Genomic DNA, 26,521 nt, shown 5'->3' on the forward strand with positions numbered 1-26,521 from the left:
AATCTTTGCAATGTATGTTCTAAACAACTGGATATCCAAGACCCAGTCATTAAGTGATGATTATGAAGAGACATGATTGACAAGTAGAATTTTTTTTAAATCTCTCCAGTATCCTATTTTAATTTTTTTTGTAAACATGAATTGATCGTACATTTGACTTATTGAAAATCACTTATTATGTGCCTCTTAGGTGGACCACTCTATATGACTTTCATGCTTAACAACCATTTTTTATTCAGGTATCTTACAACCATCATAAGAAAGGAGTTCTAGTAGTATTCCCCATTTTAAGGTAATAGAAATACACTCAAAATAATGTATGCAATTTAACCAGTACCACAACATCCCAGTCCTTATAATGGTATTAATGTATAAATGTGTGGGGAAAGTGCATCAGAGATCTCTCCAAATCAAACTCTAAATTCTAAAAATGTATTACAGGAGTGTGTAAACCAGGGACTCAACTTCTCTATATCAGAAAAACAATCCTTTAAACCCATATCAGACCAAACAAATTCACACTCATTTTTAAAAACAGCATAACCAGTAATACATTTTTTATACATAATTTATTAAAAACAATTCTGGGAAATCATATTTTTGACTGAGCAGTAATGAAAATATTGAAAAGATAGATGGTTACTGAATAACTATCCAATGCTAATTTTGAAAAAATAATTGTTATAAGCCAACCTTATACATTCAAGACAAGCACATTATTAACAATCTTAAATATTAGAAATATATTTAGAATGTCCATATAGTTGCACACATAGAGAATTCATTGAAATAAGCCGTAAATCTGAAATTTGGTTGGCTATAGTTTAATTTTATCTTATTGTTTTAAAGTTTAAATGGTTTGGCCCATTTGTATATTTGCTAAAAACTGAAACTGAAATATTAAAAGAACAACTTTATAGACAGGACTAACCATCTTATCTAAAAAGTGATAAAACTGTCATCCTAGAGAACTTTCAAGATCCCTGTATTCTGAAGCTTATTTCAAACAACCAACACTATTTGGCATTTATAAACTATATCCTGGCTTTAAAGATATGAACTATAACTGTGCAATTACACACTAAATATCCACATCCCAATTCTAATTACACCATTTCTTTTGTTAACATAGAATGGTGCCTCTAAAAAATCATGACATAGTTCTATAGTTTCAATGGTAAAATTCTTAGTTAAGGAGGAATTGAAGCAATCACCAAGATATTCAAAACAATAAAATTAACAAACACTGATTTTTAAGAAAAAAAAGAATACATATGCTTGCATAAAACAAAACAAAATCCACCTTTTACAAGAGGAAAAGAGAGACAACTTTGAAAAATATTTGGATTTTCTAACCCAAGTAGAAGTTTCTAAAAAGGATCGAAGACAGACAAGTGGGAGGTGGGGGGGAGAAAAAGGAACAGAAAGAAAGAGAGCGAGACCATTTGGCATTTCAGAGACAAAAACAAATTTCAAGAGCAAAAATACATTCTAAAAGCACTTTTGAAAAAAAATTCACTAACAAAGTACAGAGAAATTATGAACTCAATACAAGATTCTATAAAATCTAAAAGTGAACTCCACCAAAATGGAATTATAATAACAGTCAATACCTGGTTAGAAATTTTCCTGCCCATTACGAAGAAAGGTCCTGCTACAAGAATAAAGCAACACAAGAATGCAGTGTATACATTTAGACTGTTTAGGAAAACAACAGTTTCCAAGCACCACACAAATAACTAAGTAGTTAACTGGAGATAATGTTCTCTATGATCTTCGATTAGGTTACACTTTAAGTGATCTATAAATATAGATTTGAATTAATTAAATCTTATTGCATTAGACTTGGTTGTTGTCATTATGCCCAAATGTAAACAATAATGCAGATTCCCATCTGCAAATCCACTTGGGAGCATGTAATCAAAAACTACATGAAAGTCCAAAAATTTGTGGACTTATTTGGTTTCTTGATAATTATGCACTTGGCCAAAGAGATTCTGCAAAATAAGCGAAGAAAAGTTCCAAACATAACATCTTCTATTTTGAAAGATCCTCGTTTGTAATTTTTGAAAGGAAGAGAAAAATAAAACAGTGACAAAGCCCCTGGCTTTTGTTGACTTATGAGAACATGTTCATCTCTTCATGCATGCTTCTGCTAGTGTCCTAAATTTGGGCTCCAAATGATCCAAAAATTCAAGCCCATCTTCATCTTGTCGTTCGCTACAACAGCCCACAGAACCAGCCAGCGATCCTTTTCCTTCATAGTTATACGTAAGGACGTAGTCTTGAGCGTGCTTGTGATTGTCATCCTGATTACACTGATGTACCTTCTGCCAAGGGGAAAAACACAACACATTTTATTATTATTATTTTAAACACCAAAATATACTAACATAAAAATAATTGCTTTGATTTACCTTTCATTGTTTAATTTTTAATCAGTGTGTGTCCTCTAATGGATTCCTACATATAAAAAATGCACATGATTGGTCTGTATCATCAAAATCACACTATCAATTCAGTATATAGCAAGTTTCTAGGTAGCAAGCAACGAGTGTTCATTTTAGATCATCATTAATTTCCCCTTTCAAAAATGATGGCAGAAAGTGATAACATATCAATTAAACTGAACCCACATGGACTTGAGCTCAGATATCCCCGGACAGGCTCAGTGATGATGCGCATGGTTCTTGTACTGCAAGAACATGAATTGCCGGGTGGGAAATGTTACCATAAAGTCATGAAAGAATAATTTAAATATCATCACATCTTTTCATTAAGAATAACAAAACCCAAACAATGTCCGAAGAAATGTACCTAACGACTTAAATCTGAACATAACTAAATTGGAATTAAGAAAAACAAATCTTCCAATGGGTAGATTCATAATTAAATGAAAATAAAGGTATAAATAAACATAAAATCATCATCATTTTTAAAGTTTAAGGGAAATTAAAATAGATTTGTAGAACACCTAGGGAAACTCACTTCTCCAAGTCGGGGCTGAGTGAAACTGTGCCACTCCGAGTAAGTGTATCTGCAGTTGTCCACCTCGACGTGTCCTCCCCTGCAGGAGTCCAGCGTGTGATGATGCCCGGCTCCCCGGCAGGAGTCCAGAGTCTGGTGTCCTTTCACCATTTCAATGGTCTCCTGCCCTCCATTTCTGACTCCCGATCCCAAGGTGCCACAAATTCCCTGACCAGCAGCACCCACAGCCTGGGTTGTGAAACCATTTGTGGAATACTGAAATTAAAACAATTTGCATGGAGGAAATTAAAGAAAACAACAACAAATGACGAAGAAAAACCGCCATCATGCCGATAATGGCTTGATTTGTTCTGTGTGCTAGAAAGTAGTAAGTTCTTTGGGGACAGAAACTAAACCTCTCTTTGTCAATCCTGAGCACCTGACTATTCCAAACCCAGGATTGAATTTAGTGTCTTCACATAAGAAACAAATTGCAGCTGTCAGTGGCACCTGGACAACTTGGAAAGCTTGATGTATAATTCCTTCTTTAAAAGCTTCTTATGATACCATACAACTTCCGTTGTTATCTCCTTCCTGAATCTCACACCCCAAAGCAGCACTACCATCTCACAGGTATTTACTTTCATAGTTCAACTATAAAATGTTGCTTTCATAGTTAAATCCATCCCCTTTTATCTGACTGGACAAAAACAAATAATAATCAGCCTTCTTATTCAGCAATTCAGTTCACTTCAACTAAATAAAAAGAATAAAGTTGCTGGTAAGAATCTTAGCTGCAATAATATATTCTCGCAATCTACATAACTACAAATAATAAACCAGGCAGAGAAGATATCAAGAACATCAAAGCTTTGGCCTTAATGTAATTTAAGTTTTATTTCTTTCAATTCCTCCCTAAATGCATTTGGCTTTTTTTTTCCAACTCTTTCCTGCTCTGATCATCAACGATGCTTTTTATAGGGAATTTACTTGCTCCTCTTCCACATATTGGACTAGAAAAAGTCCGAGCAATGCAGTCACTTGTTAGCACTGCTGATCTGGATATTCAACCTCAGGCTCTTTTCTAACCCACATTATAGCCAGAAAGAATTCATTAAACTTCTTCCCACGATGATCAAAGCATATAGCGATTTTATTGCAGCTGCCAGAAAAAAATTTAAAACAATTACACTGGTGATCTGTGACTAATTAAATGCAACATGTTTACAGCATAAGCAGCAATTTAAATAGATGCAGAAAACTAGGCCTAACACTGAAACCATGAAACATCTGAAGTAGAAAGCAATAATGACATGCTAAAGGATTTTCACTATAAACTAGCACTATATGGCCAAATCAAAATACCATGTGTCCCCATAGCAATCATCATTTTATCAGTTCAATAGGAGAGTTGACATTTTATGGTAAATTACCCGACACCAAAGAACTTCGCTCAGGAAAGATCACTCTAGAAAGAATATACATAATACACTGATTCCTCCTTTGTATTTATTTAAAAAAAGACACAAGACCTACCACTTTGTCATCTCCAGGAGCTTCGGTGTTTGACACAATGAGGTTCTGCTGGGCTAAATCATCAGGCAGTACTTTCAGTTCTTTGGTTGTCCCAGAAATCCCACAGACTAATGTAAATAGTACACCTGGAGGAAGAGAGAAAGAACACTACTTGAGTCTATCATAAAATAATGTGAAAGTATGAATTTACAGTAATGAATATGCAAGACAAATTGTAACTTTCCTAAGCATACAAGTGTGACTGCTCGTGTCAAAGCAGTATACAAGTTTGCTCTAAATATATGTGGCACATGCTGTATTTCTCCACTGAAATTTATGTCTGCTGAGAAGACACTAGAGCTATACAAAAGTGTACTTAAAATACATAGTAAAAGTATTTGTGTGTTAAATAGAAATTAAGCTATATGCAAATGATCAGCAATAGGTGAGAGTGCTGATTACAAGAATGTGCCTTGGAAGTTATCTTAAAGACTGTTATTGAAAATTCAAGAAAGAACTTACAAAATAACAATGCTATGCCCAACAATATTGCCAGGATGGCCCATGTTCCGAGTTTTACTTCTCCGTTGCCAGTCCTTTCACTTGTGCGAAATGTGCAGTCATTTTCGGTAATGCAGTTACATAAAATAACATTCAGTGAAGTGACTGTAGATAAGCCAAATCTATCTGAAACTCGGATAGGTACTGCGTATGATCCAAATGGAGGATCGTTCTGATAAGAAAGACGTGCCGCTGTATCTGAGAAAGAAATAAAGCCAAGCACTATAAAACATCACCGATTTCTCCTAGGCATAAATAACTAATTGTCAGACAGTTATCTTATTTCCCTACAAATGGACATTCTGATGGGATAACACAACTGCTAGCAGACTGTATATGAGAATGGTCTAAATAGTTCTACCTGCAGCCATTGCATATTGCATATAAAAGTTGGTCTTTTTTGGCTCTTGAAATAATATATTTTATCTGTTCATAAACAAATCCTTTCATCATAACTAAGAGGTTGGTTTTTATCGTATCTGTAAAATATTCAATTAAACCAGTCAGCCTATATTTCCCCTTATATATGATTCATCAGAGAGTAACAGTCTGAAACTCTGGGTGTCTCCCTTCATTCTTTTTCACATACCGTGCCAAGTAAACGCACACACTTGTGATTTATTGTCAGAGGCTGATTCTGACAACTTAGAACACATCTGACCTTGAACATATTAGTAGGTCATAGGTCACACTGCTGGATGCACCTTCTAAAGGGCCCTGGGTTCAACTGCATAGTTTTTTGTTTTTATTTTTTATTTTTTTAGAGCAAAGGTAGAAAGAGATCCAGAAGACAAGCCAATACAATCTTGGATTCAGAACCAAAGACGTAGTACTTAATATAGATGTCACATGCCAAAGGACAATCCCTCTCTCATTTAAATGCCCAATGAGACACTCCAATTTTTTGTAAGGTGTTTGAGGCTCTAAATGTAAATTTGAATGATAAGTGAGGAAATTGTTGAATTACGATTTTAAGATAGACCATGGTTAAATTGTCAAGTTTATTGTGTAAAGAATAATAAAAATAACAAGACAAACAAAATCAAAACCAATGATTCATAGTGTGCTATGGTCTATTTCATTCATGATCTCATTTACTTTCTGAAATAATCCCATTTTACACCTGAGTAAATTGATACTCAAAGAGAATAAATAGTATGCTCAGATTTATAGAACTAATAAATGGTGGAGCCAGCATTTGACTATATGACTTCAAAGTCTTTTCTTGGTGTTTCTTAATTGGGTGTTTCCTTGGTTTGGGATGAATTCACAGACCACCAACTCTTTAAAATAACAAAATTGGGGGCCTTGGGGTATAGCTCAGTGGTAGTGAACTTGCCTAGCATGTGTGAAACCTTGAGTTTAACACCCACAACTACAAAACAAAACAAAAACAACAAAAACAAAAACAAAAACAAAAACAAAAAAAACCCCACAAAGTTCATACTTCCGCCAAAGTTTTACTTGCTTAAGTAAGGCTATATTTGGGGGTAGGGGTTACTGTGGTTTGAACCCAGGGGTGTGTTACCATTGAGCTACATCCCAGCCCTTTTTATTTTTTATTTTGAGATGATCTGCTAAGTTGTTGAAGGTCTAAGTTGCTGAGGCTGGTTTTGAACCTGTGATCCTCCTTCCTCAGCCACCTGGGTCACCGACATCACTGGTATGCAAAACTGCAACCCAAAAGTAGGGAAATATTTTTTAAATTATCATTTCCTATCAACACTATTTAAAACAATGATGTTATGAGTAGAAAATGAGTAGAAAAGCCAAAATCTAAGTATAAGGTTAATTTTCCCTAAAAAAGACTAATTAATAACCCCCTCACACCCCACTTCCTGACACAAAACAGAATATCTAAAACAATCTTGTCAGTTCACAAGGCAGGCTTCAAGACAGTACCTGACTTATTTCTGTAGGTTCTTTTTTTCCTTTCCCCATCCATTCCATTTTGTGTTTTCTCACTTTTCTAATTTGTCATGATAGGGATGTGAGAGTCAGTCACAGAAAACATGGGATTTAAAGAGGGTCCAGGACATTTTAAGGCAAATCTCACTAAATTTGCAGAGGTTCTTAAGTCCTAAAAACTGGCAGAGCACAGCATCACGGTCCAGGGGCAGGGCGAGCAGGAGACAAGGGATGGCTGATGCAGGGAATGATGGGAAGGTGGAAATGGAGGGGTCACCTTCGCCTTCACCATCCTTGTCACCACAGACCCTTCTGGGCTGAAGTCTGAAGTAAAGACTGGGAACAAGTTGAGGAAGAATCCCAAGGAAAATGTAGACACAAAATGGTCAGAAGTCAACCCAGGGGCAGACAGGAGTGAGGGCATGGTGGACACTGTGGGCACCAGATTCCAGTGCAATAAAGGGCTGCTGTCATTATCTTATGTGAGTGTCCTTCCTGCTCCAGCTCCACTGACAGAGCGATGAGGGAGAACAGGGAATCAACATGGAACCTCTGGGAAAGGACATGACCTCAGACTCCTCATGGGATCAGTGCAAGCTGTTCTTTGACCTGCGCGGAAATTCCATTTCTCCTCTTCCCAGTCCTTCCTTTCCCAGCTGATTCCAAGCACATCTCTTAAGACACATTCTGCTTGAGTTACTATCTCAGAGTCCTCTTCCTACAGAACTAATCTGCCAAAGAGAGGGATTCCCTTATAATGCAGGGTATGATTATCACGTGAAGACTCTACGTGGCTGGGTCCTTGGAGTGGGAATGAGAACACAAGAAATTTTGCCTAAAGGAACTCTAACATAGGATTACAGGCAGACACTAGAGAGGCTCAGGGCCCACAGCATCCAAACTGAGAATTGTTTTATTCTATTTCATCAAGAAAAACGTATTTCAGATGTTGTTGAGAAGAATAATATCTAGACGACATTAAAAAGAAAAATGCAATGTTTAAAAACACATACCATTAATTTTCGTTAGTCTCCATATTCTCCGTACTTCTGAATCAGAACTCTCCAAACTAAAATCAAACGGTGGACCATTTACGGGTTCATCAGGATCAACAGCAACAATCTCCGCAGAGGACATAGTAGGTTTGCAGATTACCACTGTCTGCTTAGGTATATATGGGCCATTATCATTTATGTCTTCAAGTATAATCCCCAGAATCCCTGTACAAGTTCTCCCATCTAGGAAAATCAAAGTAAAAATACGTTTTTTGTGTTTGAAGTTTTTACCAAGAAATTATACACTGAAAATTCAAAAATATTTAAGTACCTATAATATATAAGTTATTGTCACAAGCACAGCCATAGGCTAAGTCCTCAGGGAATGTTAAAAGAAGAATACGACAGCCAGATATGGTGGTGCACACCTGCAATCCCAGCAGTTTGGGAGGTTAAGGCAGGAGGATCACAAGTTCAAAGCCAACCTCAGCAATTTAGTGAAGCCCTAAGCAATTTAGCAACACACTGTCTCGAAATAAAAATATAAAAAGGGCTGGGGATCTGGCTCAGAGGTTGAGCTCCTTTAGGTTCAATTCCCAGTACCAAAAAAATGTTTAAAAAAAATTACTACATTCAAGTGGACTGCAGAGAATAACTGCTATCTTAAATATGTTCATTCATTCAAGAATTCACTGCAAGAAAGAGAAATCTTTATACAGGTGAGTTTTGATTGATTTTTGAGAGGAAAAAGGAAAAGAGTATGAACAATAGTACTTCTGGGATGTTTAAAAGCATGAAGAAATTCAAGGAGGTCAGAAAGCATGTTGTATATACCCCTGATCTGGAGAAAATAAAGGAAAAAGCAGAGAGCAGAGAGCAGGGAGTTGACAGTGGAGAAAAGGGTTGGGGACCTTTGAAAACCAGATTGGAGTTCAATATACATTCAGGAAGCACTAAGGTTTTTCATCAAGAAAACTGAATGGTAGAAGATATATATTTGGAAAAATAAAACAAAAATAGTATATGGAAATATTCTAACAGTGGAAAATCACTTGCAAACTGAAATAGTCACTATGGGTGTAGTTCAAGTACTTTATATATATGCAGCAAAAATTTACTGGATAAGAACTCTGCATAAGGCACGACACTGAAAAATCTGGAAGATTCAAAGACAAAGCAGAGATAAATCCGGGGTACAAAGTAGTAATGCAGTTATTAAGTATGAAGTTGAGCTTGGGTCCAGGAGTCCTGTCTCTGAATCAGTTATTTCTTCTGAGTATTAAAGAGGCCTTGAACACTGAAATGGATAAGAGGAAGGAAAAAACCTTTAGTGCTCACTGCCTGAGGCTCTGTCTCATGGGAAGCTGCCCCTTAGGAAAGCCAGAGGACCAGGCAGAGCCTGCAGTCATAGCCTTAACCAGAATGCCTGCGGTCCAGTGACAGGACCTTCAGTAGTTCCAGTATCATCTGGGCCAGGAGCAATGGGTCACCAGGTTCAAAACAGGTCCTGAACCATGGGCCACAGAAAAGAAGCAGGTACAAGCAACTACAAGACTGCTACTTAAAATGAGGTACAATGGAAGAGGAAAAAACAAACAAAAAAAGCAGAAAGCAAATCAAGCACTTCCCATTTAATATAAGCCTTCCAATTAAAATTCCCAAGTAAGCAATGTTAAAATCCAACAAAATCACCAGTTAGATTAATTCTATGTAAGACTTCTTCGAAACAGGTATATCTAGGATCTTCCAAGACATAAATAAAAGTAATTAATTATTAAAAGAGAAAATTATAGCTCAAATTCTAGTAGAAATAAAAGAGCAACATTTATCTAATAGGAATTCTAGAATAAAATAATAGAATAACAGAGGAACAATATTTAAGGAGATTAGTTGGAGGATATTCCAGAATTAATTCAGAGAGAATTGGAATGCCTAAATCATCTTCCAAAATCATGGCTAAATTTCAATTTTGCAAGTGAAAGCATAATAAACAGTTTATTATAGTTAGCACATTTATTTTACAAAGGATCAAAGTTCAAATGTATGTTATGGTAAATTATATTTTGTGCACTGAATGAGTCTTACATATAATCACTCTATTCATATTCCTCTCGATTTTATAAAGATGCACAGAATTTCACATTTTATGTGATTTTATGGATTCATGGTGTTATCTAATTTTATAAATTACTATTTACTGTGGGGATGATTTATTTTTATAGAGTGTGCTTAATCACAATTCTAACCCCTCAGTATACTGTTAGTTTCCTGTAAAAGTTATAACTGCTTTCCAGAAGTGTACCGTGTGGCTGTAAGTATGTTCTCCCTATAATGAACCTTCTGGACAAAGTGAAGATTGTAAGAGAAATGAGTAGATAAATCAAAGTTCATTTTACTAATGTAATTTTCTCAATTTTTCCTGGTTATTTAATGTTAATATGTTATGGTTTCAAGTGCATCTTATGACTAAATTGTTTTATAATTATATTTAACTCTGAAAATTCTATTCACAAAGCAGAAATGAGTTAATAAATCATAGAAAATCTCTCAATTATTCTATATGTCATTTTGTGGAGAAATGAAAACTCGGAATGTCTAGAACCACTTTTTAAAATGTAGGTTGTTGATTAAAAACTGAGGAAGTATATAGCTGAAGAAGTAGATAGCAGGTTTAAAAACACATTTCTTACTTTTATCTGATGCAAGGACTGTAACGTTATAGATGCCATTTGAGATGACCTCTGCCTCTCTGTCCAGGCTCCGGAAAACTATGATTGAACCCGAATCTTCATCAATGGTGACCCACCCTTTTGGATCACTTACTTTCCTATACCTGTTTACAATGATGATTTAAAATCACGAAAAAGTATTATGAGCAAAATGGCAATAAATTATAAATCTTTAAAACACATTAAATTCAGAGTGAACAGTAGGATGATAAACACCTTATTCCAGTGCTACTTCTTGTATCTGGGTCATATGCTTTGTATCCACTGCTTCTTGTCCCTGCTGGTGCATTTTCTTTGATTCGAACAGTCTGGACTGGAGGGTTGCACTCAGGGCCCTCGTCCTGATTTTTCACGTTAACGGTAACCGTTGCTGTACTCATGGCGGATCTTGAGCTAGCCTCTCTAGAATACGGAGCTTCATTAACTACACCAAGTTGCAGGGTCACCTGTTGGGTTTCTTCATAATTCAGTGGCTAGCAAAGCAAACATGTTGGGAATCAGACTGAGACATTTAATAGTTGGCAACATTTAAATGTTGACTAGTACATATAACTTCTTAAATTTGGAAATACCTAAGTACTATGTTGGAAACAGTCACGAGACTATGAAACATATGTCAAAAATCATGGTGGTGATGGAGAGAGGGGAATTCTTCATTCGATTTAGTATTTAAGCAGAGTCGACAAGAACTAAACAAAAAACTCCTCCTCAACTACAAATTTAACACAGGTCATATAATAGGTCCTGGTAATGATTTCAGGAAGAATTTACTAAGACTGATGTTAACAAATGAAACATCATAACCAATAGTCACTTACTACACCATTGGTTTTTTTAGGACAGCTTGTCTTACACTCTTGAGATGAATAAAATTACTTGGACCTGGTTTGAATAGAAAAACTGGGCCAAACTTTATAAAATGTATTTAAGAGGGGAGACACAGAAATAGAAAGTTTAAGAACATGACCCTTTCATTTTCTATCTCCCTGCCCTCCACCCCCTTTCTTAAAAACTGGGTGCACCAAGTTTGTTGGAAGACTTTATGTATTTGACCTGATTTGTACTTGAAATGAAAATGAACAAAAGAATTTTTTTTAGGTCTTGGACTTCACAAAGATAAATTTTCTTCTTAGGATTAGGGCAGGGGTGGGTGAGACAGAAACAGGAATCAAAAGACCTTTCTTCTTTTGAAACAGAGAAAGTAATCCACATAGTGCAGCTAATTTTCATCATAGCAAGGAAAAACATTCACCGTTTTTGATGCATACTCCTTGAATATAAGTGCAAACAGAAGATTCTATAGATCCACAAAGAATCATGTTGTAATTAAAGATGTAGCGGAAATAAGTCTACGACTTTGTTCAAGGTCAAAACAGCTCAGATAGCTTTATATGCTATCTCTGGCTCCTGAATTAGTAGTAAGTTCTCGTCAGATGTAAAAATGGTATTAGAAAGAAGTCTTAGAAGTATTTGCATTTTTGAGTGGTTGAGGATTCCCATACTGAACCTGGAAGTTAAGGATGTATTGTATGCTGGATAAATATGAACAAATCTACAAACAGCCCCTCTGCGGCTCTGACCAGGAGTGACTCATTTGGAAAGTTTTACTAACTGGAGGTTTCTTGACCGAGCTATAGAATGAATAGTCTAGAAAAGTTTGGTTCTGTCCACCAGCATCAAAGTTATGCCAGTTTTTGAATTGTAGAGAGATATTGGTTATAAGGTGGCTACTGTATCAAATTAATTGAATACATGCAAATGATTTTTTTAAATCATGACTTTATAAAGGTTACCACAAATGAATATGTTCATATACATATATATATAAAACACACACACATATTTACCTATATATATATATTATTCCTGCATCTACCAGAATTTCTTTGTTCCTATTAAACCCCAATATGCTATTCCATAATATTATAAATTACAAATAACAGATTAACTAACTTATTCTTACCTTAACTACACACAGAACTCCTTCATTGGTTCTGGGATCTGTTACAATTTTAAAATTTCCATTTTCATTGCCCTTTAAAATGGTATAATTAGCTCTCCAATTAGGAGTATTAATTAAATCCTTATCCTCAATGGTAACACGTAAGATTTCCACATCAATTGTGTTTTCTTCCACTGATGTCACATACTGAAAATAATGAAAAGAAACAAAAATATTTCAGTACTTAGCCCTCAGAAAAATAAACCACCATGTGAAGTAAGCGCTGTTCTTCCAGTTTCTTGAGAGCTATTTTGGAGGTTCTATCAGAGAGCACAAGTCCTACACCTTGACCCAAGACTGGTCCTCCTCCTTCTCCTCTCTCAGAAAAGGTCATCCTCTTCAACCAAGTGCACAGCACCTTCAGGACGGATGCACATGGTCAGGGAGAAGGCAACATCTGCCTAGGTAGCCATATGAGTCAATCAGTGGGTTGACAAATGTCACAGCCAGATCACCTTCACATCCTGTTCTTCCAATTTCTAAAGTACCATGTTGACATAATTTAAAACTCTAACACCAAAATAGTATGTCATTGTGGTACTTCATTTGAACTCATGAGGCATAGATATTTAACAACTCCATTATATATTTTCTTGTATAAATACCATACACTTACAGAAGTAGGAGAAAATGTTGGCAAGTTGTCATTCACATCTCCAATATTAATGATACAAGTTGCAGTTGTGTGCAAACCAAAATATTGACCATCCATGTCCTGCACTTTTATTTTCAACTGGTATTTGTCAAGTAACTGAAAACAAAGAAAGAACTTAATTATGGGGTAAAATAACAATATTATAAATGAAATCTTAGTTTATATTCTATCATTTCCATTCATTAATAATTCAAAGAACACTATTAAATCTAATGGTGCTCATGTACTTAAAAAGAAACTTCCTCACAACAGTAATTTTTAATCAGTTTGTGAAAATTGAGTAATTTCATCTAATTTAATATGAAATAAAATACAAAATAGAGCCAGGGATGTGGTTCAGTGGTCAAGTGTCCCTGAGTTCCATTCTCAATACCCCAAAAAACTAAATAAATAAAGTAAAATACTTATGCGATTGTTTGATTTGCAAGCTGAACCAGCCATTGTGATTTATTAAAATCGCTTTGGGGATTTTTTTCCCCCAAAGAACACTATTTATTTTTTCATGAAAAATACCTGTGGTTATTCAGACTAGAGTATATGGAAGACATTTTGTCAAATCACTTAACAAATAATTATTGTTTGCAAATATTAAATTATAGTTTTCAAGCAAAAGTGAGAACTTTGGAGAATTTGTATCAACCATTGAGATATGAATGGAAATCAAGAGGTTATTTCTTAAATATTGTTTAATAAAATACATCACATTTGGAATATATACATATAATTCATGGAAGCAATGTTTTCCAAATGACAGTGAAAGTAAATATCACAAAACAGTGAAATATCCATTCATAGTACAAAACAGATCAATGGATTTTACTGGAACAAAGTACCAAAGTTCACTGATAAGTCTTCAGAGTCCATATTGTGAAAAATGTTTAGGAAACTACCACTTGCTAAGTTTTGATACAATATCACAGAATAGACACAATTATTTGCAACTACTATTGAAATGCTACTCTGTTTTCTCACTTCATACCATGTCAAATGTTCTTTACACGCTTCAGCTGAAACTATCTATTACGACAGAGAGAAAACAGGAGATATGAGAATCCACCTCTTACATGAAGCCAGATAGTAAAGAGATTTTGTAAAGTGCATAACGATGCCACTCTTTTCACTGAATTATTTATTTTTTGGAAAATTTATTTATTTTTATACAAATTTTATCTGTGCTAACATGTAGTACTGTTTCGGGGGGTGAGGGTGGGTACTGGGGATTGAACTCAGGGGCACTCGACCCCTGAACCACATCCCCAGCCCTATTTTGTGTTTTATTTCGAGACAGGGTCTCACTGAGTTGCTTAGTACCTTGCTTTTCTGAGGCTGGCTTTGAATTCACAAGCTTCCTATCCAGCCTCCTGAGCTGCTGGGATTACAGGCATACATCACTATGCCCAGCTAACATGTAGTACTTTTGTTGTTACTTTAAATAAGTAAAATAACACATATTTTAAACTATCCTTGGCTTTTAGTATTAATGGAGTAAATAGCAATAAATATAACCCACATAAATAAAAGATCTCCAGCATTTTCAACAATGCTTATGAATATAAATGGGCCCTGAGACCAAAAAGTTTGAAGATTACTGCTCTCATTCATGAGGGGATAAGAAAACAGAGGAAATGAACCTACAGGAAGTTTCAAGAATCAAAGAAATACCAAATAATCACATTACTATGTTTTAAGATTAAGGAATATAAATTAGTACAAAAGACAAACCTCTATAAAAATTCAGAAGCATAATGTTTGGTGGAGAAGTACCAATTGAAAAAGTAAATGAATGATTAAACTAGGGTAGGTACAGTGGAAACAGACAATATAAAAGTGAAATAATCTCAGAGGTAATATCAACATGCTTTGGAAAGTGATCTGATTGAGAGAATAAAAGTAGAAATCGAATATAACTTTGAGAATAGGACTCTAAGGCAACAACAGAAAATATTATGAACAGGTGATTCATTAATATCATTTTTTTTTTTTTTGCTAAAAAATATGGGAGAGCATGTTTAGGAGATGAGCTAAATTTTAGATACCTATCTAAGTACCTCTGAAACATCAAAATAAGGATTTGTAGCAGTCAGTTGAACATAGAAACCTAAGGTTGGAGAGATAAAGACTTCATCTATATAAGGGGAAGGGATAGTTGAGACTGATGAAGAGCCATGAGAGAGAAGAATGTCTCTCTCTGTAAACAACAAATTTCTGCAGGTCACCAAACGGTTTACTTCTCATACTTGACACTTCCTGTCTTTAATGCTGTATTTTTTAATTAGAAACTTTGGTTCATGAAACAGTAAATTCAGGAAAGAATAAATTAGTGGTTAAAAAATTAGCACCCTGGAAGATTAACTTACTTAAAATAGCAATGTTCCTAGGTCTAGAAGGATAGCTCAATGGTAGAGCTCTTTCCTGGCTGCAGGAGGCCCTAGCTTCAATTCTCAGCATTGTAATAATAATAATAATAATAATAATAATAATAATAATAATAATAATAATAAATATTATAATATATGATAATGATACTATATTATTATTATTGTTTCCAATTTTTTTCACATTATGCTTTTCAAAAGCACATCTACAGAGATATCTGTCCAGACACAGGATGAATGTTCCTTTTCTGAAACAGTTGGAATAAGAAGTGCTTTGTTTTTCAGATTTTTCAGATTTTGGAATATTTGCATACACATGATTTGAAAACTTGGTGATGGGGCCCACATCTAATCCCAAAATTCGTTTGTATTTCATTTATACATAGCTTGTGCCTATGTGGATTTTGTTGTTGTTTTGGTTTTGTTTAGTTAGTTTGTATGTTTAGGGCACTGGGAATTGAACCCAGGGCATTCTACCACTGAGCTATGTCTCCAACCCTTTTTCTTTTTTTATTTCTAGACAAGGTCTCATAAGTTGCTGAGGCTGACCTCAAATGTGCACTCCTCCTAGCCCAGCCTCCCAAATCACTGCGATGACAGGTGTGTGCCACCGTACCCTGCTTACTACGCACACACATTACTATGCCTGTGTTTTAACCATGATCTGTCCCGTGAGTTCAGGTGTGGAATTTTCCACTTGTGATATCATGTCATTTCTCAAAACATTGAGAACATTTCAGATTTGGGATTTTCAGATTAGGGAAGATTAACTTGTACTATGAAATAGCCACAGTGCAATCAAGTTTAACTGGTTAATAATTCTGTTACCTCTCTATCGAGCTGAGATGACACGGTGGTGATCACGCCTGTAGCTGGATGCATAGAAAAGAGTGTGGGCGAGGACGGCAGCTGCTCCAGGATGGAGTATCTCAGGCGTGTGTGCATGGTGTCGGGCTCGTCTTTGTCAGTTGCACACACCTGTCCCACGGTGGAACCTACGTATTAAAAAAAATTCTATTTAATTTCCAAAGCTTTAGCACATTCAAATTCTCATTTACTTCACTGCTTTTCACCTACCTCAAAAAAAGCTGTGGACCACTTTATTATACACTAGGGTAAAGGTAAACATATAATTTTTTTGTAGAGGAGTTTGCACACCCCCCATAAAACACCACTTCCTAGCATTCTATGGAACCACCATGTGACCCAGCTATCCCACTCCTTGGTTTATACCCAGAGGACTTAAAATCAGCATACTACAGTGACATGGCCACATCAATATTTATAGCAGCTCAATTCACAATAGCCAAATTAAGGAACCAACTTAGACATCCTTCAACAATGAAATGATAGCATTTGAGGTAAATGGATGGAACTGGAGAATATCATGCTGAGTGAAATAAGCCAGTCCAAAAAAAATATCTCTGGTATACAGATACTAATTCACAATAAGTGATGGGGCCAGAGGCTAGGGAAAAATAGAGGTACTTAAGATTACTCAGAGGGGAGTAAAGATAGGGGAGGAGGTATAGGGGGAAAACAGATAGTAGAATGAATTGTACATGATTACTATGTGTATTACATGACCAGTGTGAATCTACAACATGTACAACTGGAAATTATACTCCATTTATGTATGATGAGTCAAAATGCACTCTATTGTCATACACAACTAATTATAATAAATTTTTTAAAAATCCTAGCATTCTAACATTGTGGAATTTGGTGATCAAATCCATTTTATTGCACTTAATGTATGAGTTTATAAATGTCGATGCTACACTTTCACAATTTTTGCACTTCTAAACTAAAATAATTCTTTAATTATGCCCTAGTCTTTTTTTATTTACAATCCTATACTTAACCACATGAGCTAGTTTCTTTGAAAATTGTTGGTGCAGTTAGGTCTTTCTAAAGAAGTTCTCACAGACTGCATTATGATTTCCAGATAAAATGGACTGTTTTTCACAAGATTGAGAAAACATCTGTATTATTCTCAATGACTTTCATAGTCATGCCCAAAATATCATCACTCATTTAACCATTATAGAACACCTGTTGATACCTTTAGGACTATTTCCAATTGCTCAAAGACTCCTTTCTTGGAGTATGCTCTCTTATAAGCATTTATTTTTTCCTACTACAGAAAGATAAGGTAACTTTTATTAACTCCTGTTTCTAAGGCACTGTGATTTGCGTTCCATGTGCATTATGCTTCATTTAGTCTTCATAGTAATCTGGCATACTGAAAACCCCTTTTACAGATGAGGAAATTAAGGCTTGTCAAAACTAGGAAGCTTGACCAAGGACAACTAATGGAAGGCAGAGTAAAATTCCACACAGTGTCCCTGCCACCAGGATATGCTGCTTTCCAGGGGCCATAGTGAAACTCAATTCATGAACTGAAACACATTAAAATTGCTCTCTATCATCAAAGTAGATACTCACCAACTTTGCAGTTTTCAAAAACCGTAAAAGTGTATGTTGTTTCTGTAAAAATCGGAGCATTATCATTTTCATCCTCTACTTTGATTAGCAGGGGCAAAGGATATTCTGGTGTGTACCCATCTGGAGTTGTTGCAAAGGCAGTTATCTGTGAATTGAGTAAAGGGGGGGGGGGAGTGAAATTCATCTTCTTTGCATGTATGGTGCTGGAGATCAAATCCAGAGCATTGTACATGCTAAATGCGAGCTTTACCCCTGAGCTACACCCTCAGCTCCCCAAATTATCCTCTAAAATAAGGTATGGTTCAAACTTGACTGGACTTGAATTTGGAGACTGCTCAGAACTGCAATGTTTGTCTCACCATTTGTTACTGATTTTGAATGTGGACATAACTTTAATGTCAAAAGAGGTGGCGAATTCCATGAAGCTGAGCACTTTATGCTTAAATGTGTCTAACAGAGTAACATAGATAATTTTAATTTCCTCGCCATTGTTGTATGTTGTTCATGAGTATCACTTTTTTATTATTATTTTAAAAAAAGACTTGAGGACTTTTTTGTTTCGTTTGAGAGTTTCAGGTGCAAGGATTTTACTACAACTTTCTGGATCTTTCTTAACTTCAATTCTTCAGGACTACAAATTCTTCAGGTAGATCTAACTGTATATTATCTTTCTTTCTACTAATTAAAACTCTATGCATATCAGTGTTTATATTTAGACTAGTACTTTCCTAACGATTTTTTTAATTTAAAAAGCAAGATTCAAGAAATAGAACAAATGAATGGCTATTAATTATGTATGGAACATAGTCAGTTCTTTTGATTCCATAATATGAATTTCAATTCTAATTTTTTTCATAACAGGTATCATAGAAAGAGTAGAACATTACAAGTACTTAGAAGGTCATGTCATAAGCAATCTTAAACCTACACACTTAATTCAAAGCTTGTCTGTCTAGGAGGTTAATGTGATCTTCTGATGAATAATTGACTCATCCAAAATAGCTGTAAAATGATAAAAACGGAGTTAAGCAAGATGACCAGGTTCTGTCAGGAAATCAAACCAGCATGAGGTCAAGTTCCCATGTGAACTCACATTCCACCACAGGAAGTGATGCAGACACTGAAGAAGACTGAATGAACCGCATTAAGCACTGGCCACACTCCTTGCTTGCTCCCCTGGGTTAACTTTCTCCCCCGCAAAGATTCTGAGGTTCATGTCATTTCTGAACCTCATTTACTTCCTGTGTTATCTCTGCACTACAAAGAGGCCCAAAGATCTTTTCTGCCAACTCAATAACTGCTCTCAAAATGGTACTCGTTTTTTTCTTTTGAAAAAACAAACAAAAAGCAAAACTAAAGAGTAAAACCAAAATCCCAGGAACAATCTCATAGGGTCTAATTTTATTTATCCTACGAAAATTCTTTTTGATTCAAGTCAATGCTGGGCTATCAGATAAGGGCAGAGCATCAATGGCAAATTCAGAAATAGAAAAGGGTCAATGAATTACAAATGTGAGACACAATGGCCAAGCTTAAGAACCATTAATACAATACACAAACTTTAGAATTTACCTCAAATGATTCATACTGCTCACGATCTACCGGACGAGTACAATACAGGTTTCCAGTATCCCTCTCCACATAAAATAAATGTAGAGGTTCTTGGTCAACTCCAGGCCCTCGGATGGAATAGTATATGGTGTAGTTTTGCGCTGCGTCAGACTGAACCTAGAGAGTAGAGATCACAAACATGGAACAAGTTTTTATTTCCACAGAACTTATATCTCTATATTTGTATAATCGCATTCTCATTTTTATTACAATAAATATTGGCCTCTTTATTTATGATTATGGATGAACAAAAAGAACCAACCATAAAATACAGAAGCCTCATCATTGAGAAATTTTAAGAAAAAGGCACAAGAAAATGATACAGTAGCATCTTAGTTTTCTAGAAGAAGAAATCTTTTAAAGGCTAAATGGCACCTATGTGAATCAAATGTTTAAATCTTTTTCCTGTATTAGGAAACAAAATGTTTTGAGCATGAAAAATTACATGGCTGTTTTTTTAAAACAGAAAAAAAACTGAGTTTTTACTTTAGGCAACAAAATAGTTAAGAAACTGGGTTTAAAGCATACTATTTCCTTGCTGAGTTTTATTATTATTATCCTTCTTATTATAGGGGCTGAGTGAAAAAAATATATGAGGGAGAATAAAAATAGAATAATATCCAGGTATGGGTAATAGTTGATCTTTGACTCATAAAAAATTTCTTCCAAGCTGTTTTCATTTTTTTTTTGTGAGATCTTGACTGTCATTATCACGGGACAAATAACATAATTATTTCCTAACAATTTATTTCTCAACTTTAATTTGTTCTCCTCTCAGCTGCATTATATTTGTTGGTGAGGTAAAAAGGAGGATTCTCCCTCACCATTTCAAGAACTTAGGAAAAAAAAAACCCAAGTCATAGATTGACTAATAGCAGAAGAAGGTGAGAAGCTCTGCTGGGGTCTTCACTAAATGTTGAAAATAGAAATAGAAAATATAGATTTGATGTGATTTAAGACATGGTCTTGGCAATAAGCAACAGAAAGGCAGATATGTCTTTCTCCTTCATGGAATCTCCATGTCATCCTTTATTATGGAAGACATTTGGGGATTTTTTTAGGCTATGCCCAGGCTCTGTGATTCCTTTGTTGATTATAAAAAAAGAAATCATTAAAGAAATGTGTTTGAAAGTGCTAGATGGGTTTTACAGTTTGCTAGCTAGCCTTTGCCTAACTAAAGCTACAAAAAAGTGTGCCTACAGTGATGCAACCACATCAAGGTTTATAGCAGCTCAATTCACAATAGCTGAGCTATGGAACCAACCTAGGTGCCCTTCAAGAGATGAATGGATAAAGAAAATGTGGTACACATACACAATGGAATATTACTCAGCCTTAAAGTAGAATGAAATGATGGCATTTGCAGATAAATGGATGGAACTGGAGAATATCATGCTAAGTAAAATAAGCTAAAACCAAAAAACCAAAGGTTGAATGTTTTCTCTGATAAGCAGATGCTGATCCATAGTGGGGGATGGAGGTAGGGAAGAATGAAGAAACTTTGGATTAGGCAGAGGGGAGTGAGTCAAGGGGAGGGTGGGAATGTGAAAAATAGTGGAACAAGACCAACATTATTACCCTATATACATGTATGATTACACTACCCATGGGACTCTGTATCATGTACAGCCAGAGGAAGGAGAAATTGTGCTCCATTTGTGTACAATGCGTCAAAATGCATTCTACGGTTACATATAACTAATTGGAACAAATTTAAAAATTTTAAAAAAATAAAAGTTACAATGCTTCAAAAAAGGTATATTCAGGTATAAAGATATATTTTTGCACCCATATACTCATACATACATATACCCATGCAATCAATATTCATAGACTATCACTTTTATATACCTTTTTATTTTTTGTAGCTGGGAACTGACCCCAGGGTCCTGCATATGCTAGGCAAGTGTTCCACCACAGAGGTACATCCCATACCCTGACATCCCATACCCTGAATATCTGCATGTTCACTGTCGATTTTTTGTCTTAAGATGGGAACAATGGAGTTTTACAGCAGAAGGAAAATATACTGTACCTGTTGAAGAAAAAGTGGGAAAGGACCCAAGGAATTCTCTAGCATGGAACAAGGAATAGGAGCCCATCTTCTCTTGGCACGTCTTAGAGGTTTTTCTTTAGAAAGTCTTTTTTGTACCTCGATTTAGAAGACAGGAATACATCAACAAATAAAGTCAATGACTACGTTCTTCCCAATCATTAGAAGTCAGACACATCTTCCCTCATGAGGATTAGCTGGGGAGGTATAAGACCATCGGGGTGCTTGAAAACCAAAAGAAATATCAACACTGCATAAAGAGAATGAAAAAAAAAAAAAAATAGCCGCTAGTTGTTATTACAACGATCCTTTTGAGAAAATAACTTGGTGGAAATATGGAAGAAAGAGAGATGGAACTGGAAGCCTAGAAGCAAAACTAAAAAAATTTTATTGTTGCCACACTGCCATGCAAAAACAGGAGAGGAGGGATATGCAAAGGAAATAAGTATGTGCCCTTCCACATGTAGCATAAGCATCTTCCACTCACCAGCAACTAAGCAGAGCCAGCCACCAACAGAGAGATCTGTGTCAGAATGAGGAGAGAAACATGGTGACTCCCCTCAACTACTGTAGTGAGGAACAGTCAATACTGAATTGAAGACATGTTTATTTGGGGTGTCACAAGACAGTATGCATGCATGTGATCCAAACCTCCTTCTAACCAGCCATCTGTTTTCTAAGACTACAAGTTATGCTAAGATGCATGAGGAAAAACATTTTTCTTTACTGGAGAAAGAGTTTCAAAATTTGCTTTTGGAAATCCGTGCTGTAGTAAAGACCAACAAATGCTTCTTTGTGTCTAATCTCAAATGCTTCTTTGTGTCTAATCTCAAATTCTCAAGCTGTAGTTTATCCCAATTCCTCCTTTCATATCCCAAATAAGAAGGAATAACAAACCTCCAACAAACTACCATGTACAGCCTTTTTCCACTTAAACACTGTTGTTTCCTGGTTTTCATTCCTCAAACCAAACTATTCCATAATTTTTCTGATTCCACTTCTTCGCTGGCAATGTTATAAAACCTAAAGATGAGACATCATTATACGTTATTGATATATTCTGGTATACCTGTGTTTCTTCCTCTAGAAGGACAGATATTTCCTTCTCCTCTTGGCTATCTGTGTTGAAAAGTAATATAGTAAAACTTCTTGTCTCCGAGGACAGGAGAACAGCATTGGTTGTATAGACTGAGCCATCTTTTAAAATTTGGAAATCAGGATCACTTGAGTGAATGATATTTGCAGACTTAAAGCACTCCTCCAGGTTAACTGTAAAATAAACATAGCCATTGTTGATAAGGTGAAACACAATGATACATGGTTTTAACAGTAATGCATGTTTGTGTCGGGAGCCACTTAACTTACACTCCCACTAGAACATTTAGCATTTTTAAAAGGACATATGAAATCATGTGGTTACACTGGGCATAAACACATCCATCACTTCCAATGCCCGCTTTATATTCTTAATGAGCTGTTTGTCCCAAAACCAAGGCATGTGAACTCCAATGTTTGAATGCTTAAGCCAACAATGAAAACTGTTTTTTTTTTATTAACTGAAGTTAGCTATAGAGGAACACATAAGAGTACCTGAAGTAAGTTTAACAAAATCTGGTTTGTTAAAATTGGTAGTTATTAAATTAAAATACTACAGAAATCATTACATCTACTGTGAAATACTCATCGTATTCTGTGTTCCCACTCGTTTGCTCGTCCTCATACAAATGAGTAATGTAAAAAGTTAATGGAATAAAAAAACAATATATGGAAATAAAATGCAACAAGATTTCAAAATGTTTCAAGATGAAAATCCAAAAACAATATCTTTAAACTCAAGAAGGAGTTTCAATATATTTCTCAATTTCTTAGAAGCATATTGAGCCTATACCATTAGCCATCATCTAATGTAAATATTAAAATTATTTTATTACTCAAACTAAAGCTTTTTAATCTTCAAATAATTGCACATTTTTAAAATAAAGACTAATATTCTTTCATTGACATGACACCACATGGATTACAAATGATAATTGCCCACATTAGTTTAAACTATTGTCTAATACAGTTATGGTTCTAAAAATAACACTAACTTTTAACAGATCATACCAAATTAGGATAATTACATATTTTTTGCAGTTTCTTACCTCTGCCAACAAATTTCTCAGCATCTAATTTAGAAGGAACATGTAGTATCACCTGTTTGCAGGCGTCACAGGCAAATGCTAAGATCTAAAAAACACAAATCCAGAGTGTGCCTTAAAAAGATCCTTTTAATGGATACATTATTTATATAAATTTTATTTATATATGAAGTACTGTACACTTAATTGCATAGATAAAATATTAGATATACAAATATATTTATAATTGCATAAAATTTATATAATTTTGAATCAGTTTATATAATTAGTTAAAGAGAACTAAAAACATGCTAGAATAAGAAATCAGAAAAAATTACATCAAAGGGAAGAATCAAACAATGAAAGTCTTAGCTCCCTCCTTCACAAAGCACATAAACTCAGGAGAATTATGTAGCCTCTTAAGTTTTGTTTCCTATTCTATAAAATAAATTTACTTGTAACTTCACTGACTAACTTAGTGGGTCTAGTAAGGATTTGACAACCTATGTGAGAGAGTACTAAAAACTAAAGACAATACTAAAGACAGCACAGGGATATAAATAGGAATGGGAAGTAAGAATGAATTTAATGAACCAGCAAATTGTCCCATTAAATCTTTAATCACCCATGCAGCTATGATACCAAATTCATAATCTCCAAAATCTCCAAAACAAAAATCTGGTGTTTTTAAAGAAAATGCCATGGAGTAATCTGGTGAGTGCTTATTGTGTTATGTATTATTACTCCACACAAATAAGGCAACTCTTTGATATAGGAACTTATTGTGAAGATGCATTCTTTCGTAAGTGAAAGTTAAGGTTATTTTAGAAATAGTTTTACTTAATTTTTTTAATGATTTATGATGAACCTATCCCAGTACAAACTATATTTGAATACATAGAAATTTAATTCTGTTGTCTCTGAAACTTTACAACAGCTGTTTCTGAAAGATTTACATTCTTCTTTTCTATAGTTTTGCATAAATATTTGACCAAAAATCACAATACCGCTAACTGGCATTTACACTGTGTTATTTACAAAGTTCATAAACATAAACTATTACCATCTAAGTTTGGATGAAAATTTTTATTTGCAATATATACTAAGGAACCTAATTGTCCAATTTACATAACATATAAAGGATCAGATAAGAGTTGGCATTTCACTTGGAAATTAAAGATGGATGGACACAATGAAGAGACTGTATTTGAACTGGAAATTAGAAGATGAGAAAAATTTCCACTGGCAGCAAGTTGAGAGGGAGTGAGGGACAGCAGAATCAGACGATTCTGAGGATTCTAGTTCAAGGTGATTGACAGAAACATCTTTATTCATTCATACATTTATTGGTGCTTACTAGGTGCTCATCAAAGTCAAAGACTGTAGGCAATGAACAAAGCAAAGTCCTTTTCCTTGTAAAGATTACACTTTAGTAAGAGACAAAAAAAATAAATATACAAATGTCACACAATACCAAGGCAAAGAAAGATAAAGGTTATGAGGCAAATAAAGCAGAGAAAGAAGATGACAAAGGGAAGACCAGAGGCCTAAATGAAGTGAGGAAGGAAACCAGCTTCCAAATTGGGGAAGTCTTCCAGGTGGGGTAAACACCAGAACAAAGACCCTGGAAGGGGACTTCCCCTGCTGTGTTAGAGGAGCAAGAAGGAGCTCCTGGTAGTCCTGTTTAGCCAGAGAAGAATGAGGAAGAAAGAGAGCAGAGAAAACAAAAGGTTGATCATGGCACATCACGTAGGGTCTGAAAGGCCATAGTAAGAAACAGATTTTGTTCTAGTGCAAAAAGAAGCCACAGCAGGTTTAGAGCATGTGGAGTGTGGTACACACATCTGCTAACTATATGGGGAACAGACCTCAAAGGGGTGAAAGTGGAAGCCAAAAGACCAATTAGGAGGACATGGCAGGACTCTAAGATGGACGGTGGTGAACTGGATGAAGGCCATCAAGGTGGAGATTAATATAATATAAAGCTGCTCCCCCACCCTTTAGGCTGTAGTCATTTCCCCGCCTCCCAACTTACAACCTAGCTTGTCAGTCTGTGAACATCCTAGCCAGCTATTGGTTCATCAGTCAGCTTGCAAGTATCCTTCTCTGTTATTGGTTCCCTGTTAGCCCGTAGAATTCCACTGCTTCAGAAAGGCTCCCAGGGCCATTTTCTCTGTCTCTCTCTCTCTCTCCCCTCCTGGCTTTCATGCTCTCTCCTCCTGGCTCACTGTTAGGTGAGCCCTCTCTCTCTTTTCCTCTCATTTTCTCTCTTACCCTGCAGGGATACACTCTGCCTGTTTGCTTAATAAACTCTCTTATGTGAGTTCTCATAGTCCGGAGTGGTTTCCGGGTTCTTACAGAGAAAGTGAAAAATGGCTGGATTAAGACAATTTGGTATCCTAGACACCCATTCATTCATATGTTCAACAAATATTTATAAACATGATCCACATGAAACATTGGATCTCAGTGTAAGATATATTTGTAATTTCAATAAAGTAGAAAATGCCATGTCAGGGAAGTACAGGACACTGTGGGAAAGTGGGGGGATGGTGGCTAGCATGGGTAAAAGCCAGATTAAG

At 35.4% G+C, this 26,521-nt stretch overlaps 1 protein-coding gene across 2 annotated transcripts in view; it reads right to left on the minus strand.

Moving 5' to 3' along the window:
* Positions 1-275: 275 nt before the first annotated feature.
* DSC2 (desmocollin 2) overlaps positions 276-26,521 on the minus strand; it is a 32,729-nt gene continuing 6,483 nt past the window's right edge. Inside the window, exons 2-17 of one of the 2 annotated variants that reach the window (XM_079109326.1) lie at positions 23,964-24,048; positions 22,889-23,088; positions 21,802-21,918; positions 19,728-19,883; positions 18,156-18,300; positions 16,536-16,702; positions 13,294-13,428; positions 12,639-12,824; positions 10,892-11,148; positions 10,637-10,779; positions 7,965-8,189; positions 5,005-5,241; positions 4,504-4,628; positions 2,989-3,243; positions 2,418-2,463; positions 2,193-2,330 (exon numbers count right to left, since the gene is read on the minus strand). In XM_079109326.1, the coding sequence (XP_078965452.1) occupies positions 2,428-2,463; positions 2,989-3,243; positions 4,504-4,628; positions 5,005-5,241; positions 7,965-8,189; positions 10,637-10,779; positions 10,892-11,148; positions 12,639-12,824; positions 13,294-13,428; positions 16,536-16,702; positions 18,156-18,300; positions 19,728-19,883; positions 21,802-21,918; positions 22,889-23,088; positions 23,964-24,048 (2,469 nt within the window). In that variant the 3' untranslated portion in view covers positions 2,193-2,330; positions 2,418-2,427. Of the gene's footprint in view, positions 2,331-2,417; positions 2,464-2,988; positions 3,244-4,503; positions 4,629-5,004; positions 5,242-7,964; positions 8,190-10,636; positions 10,780-10,891; positions 11,149-12,638; positions 12,825-13,293; positions 13,429-16,535; positions 16,703-18,155; positions 18,301-19,727; positions 19,884-21,801; positions 21,919-22,888; positions 23,089-23,963; positions 24,049-26,521 lie in introns of both variants that reach the window. The other variant, XM_079109325.1, reaches the window with a different exon arrangement.

Source organism: Sciurus vulgaris (assembly GCF_902686455.1).
Source record: "Sciurus vulgaris genome assembly, chromosome: 13".
Lineage (NCBI taxonomy): Eukaryota > Metazoa > Chordata > Mammalia > Rodentia > Sciuridae > Sciurus > Sciurus vulgaris.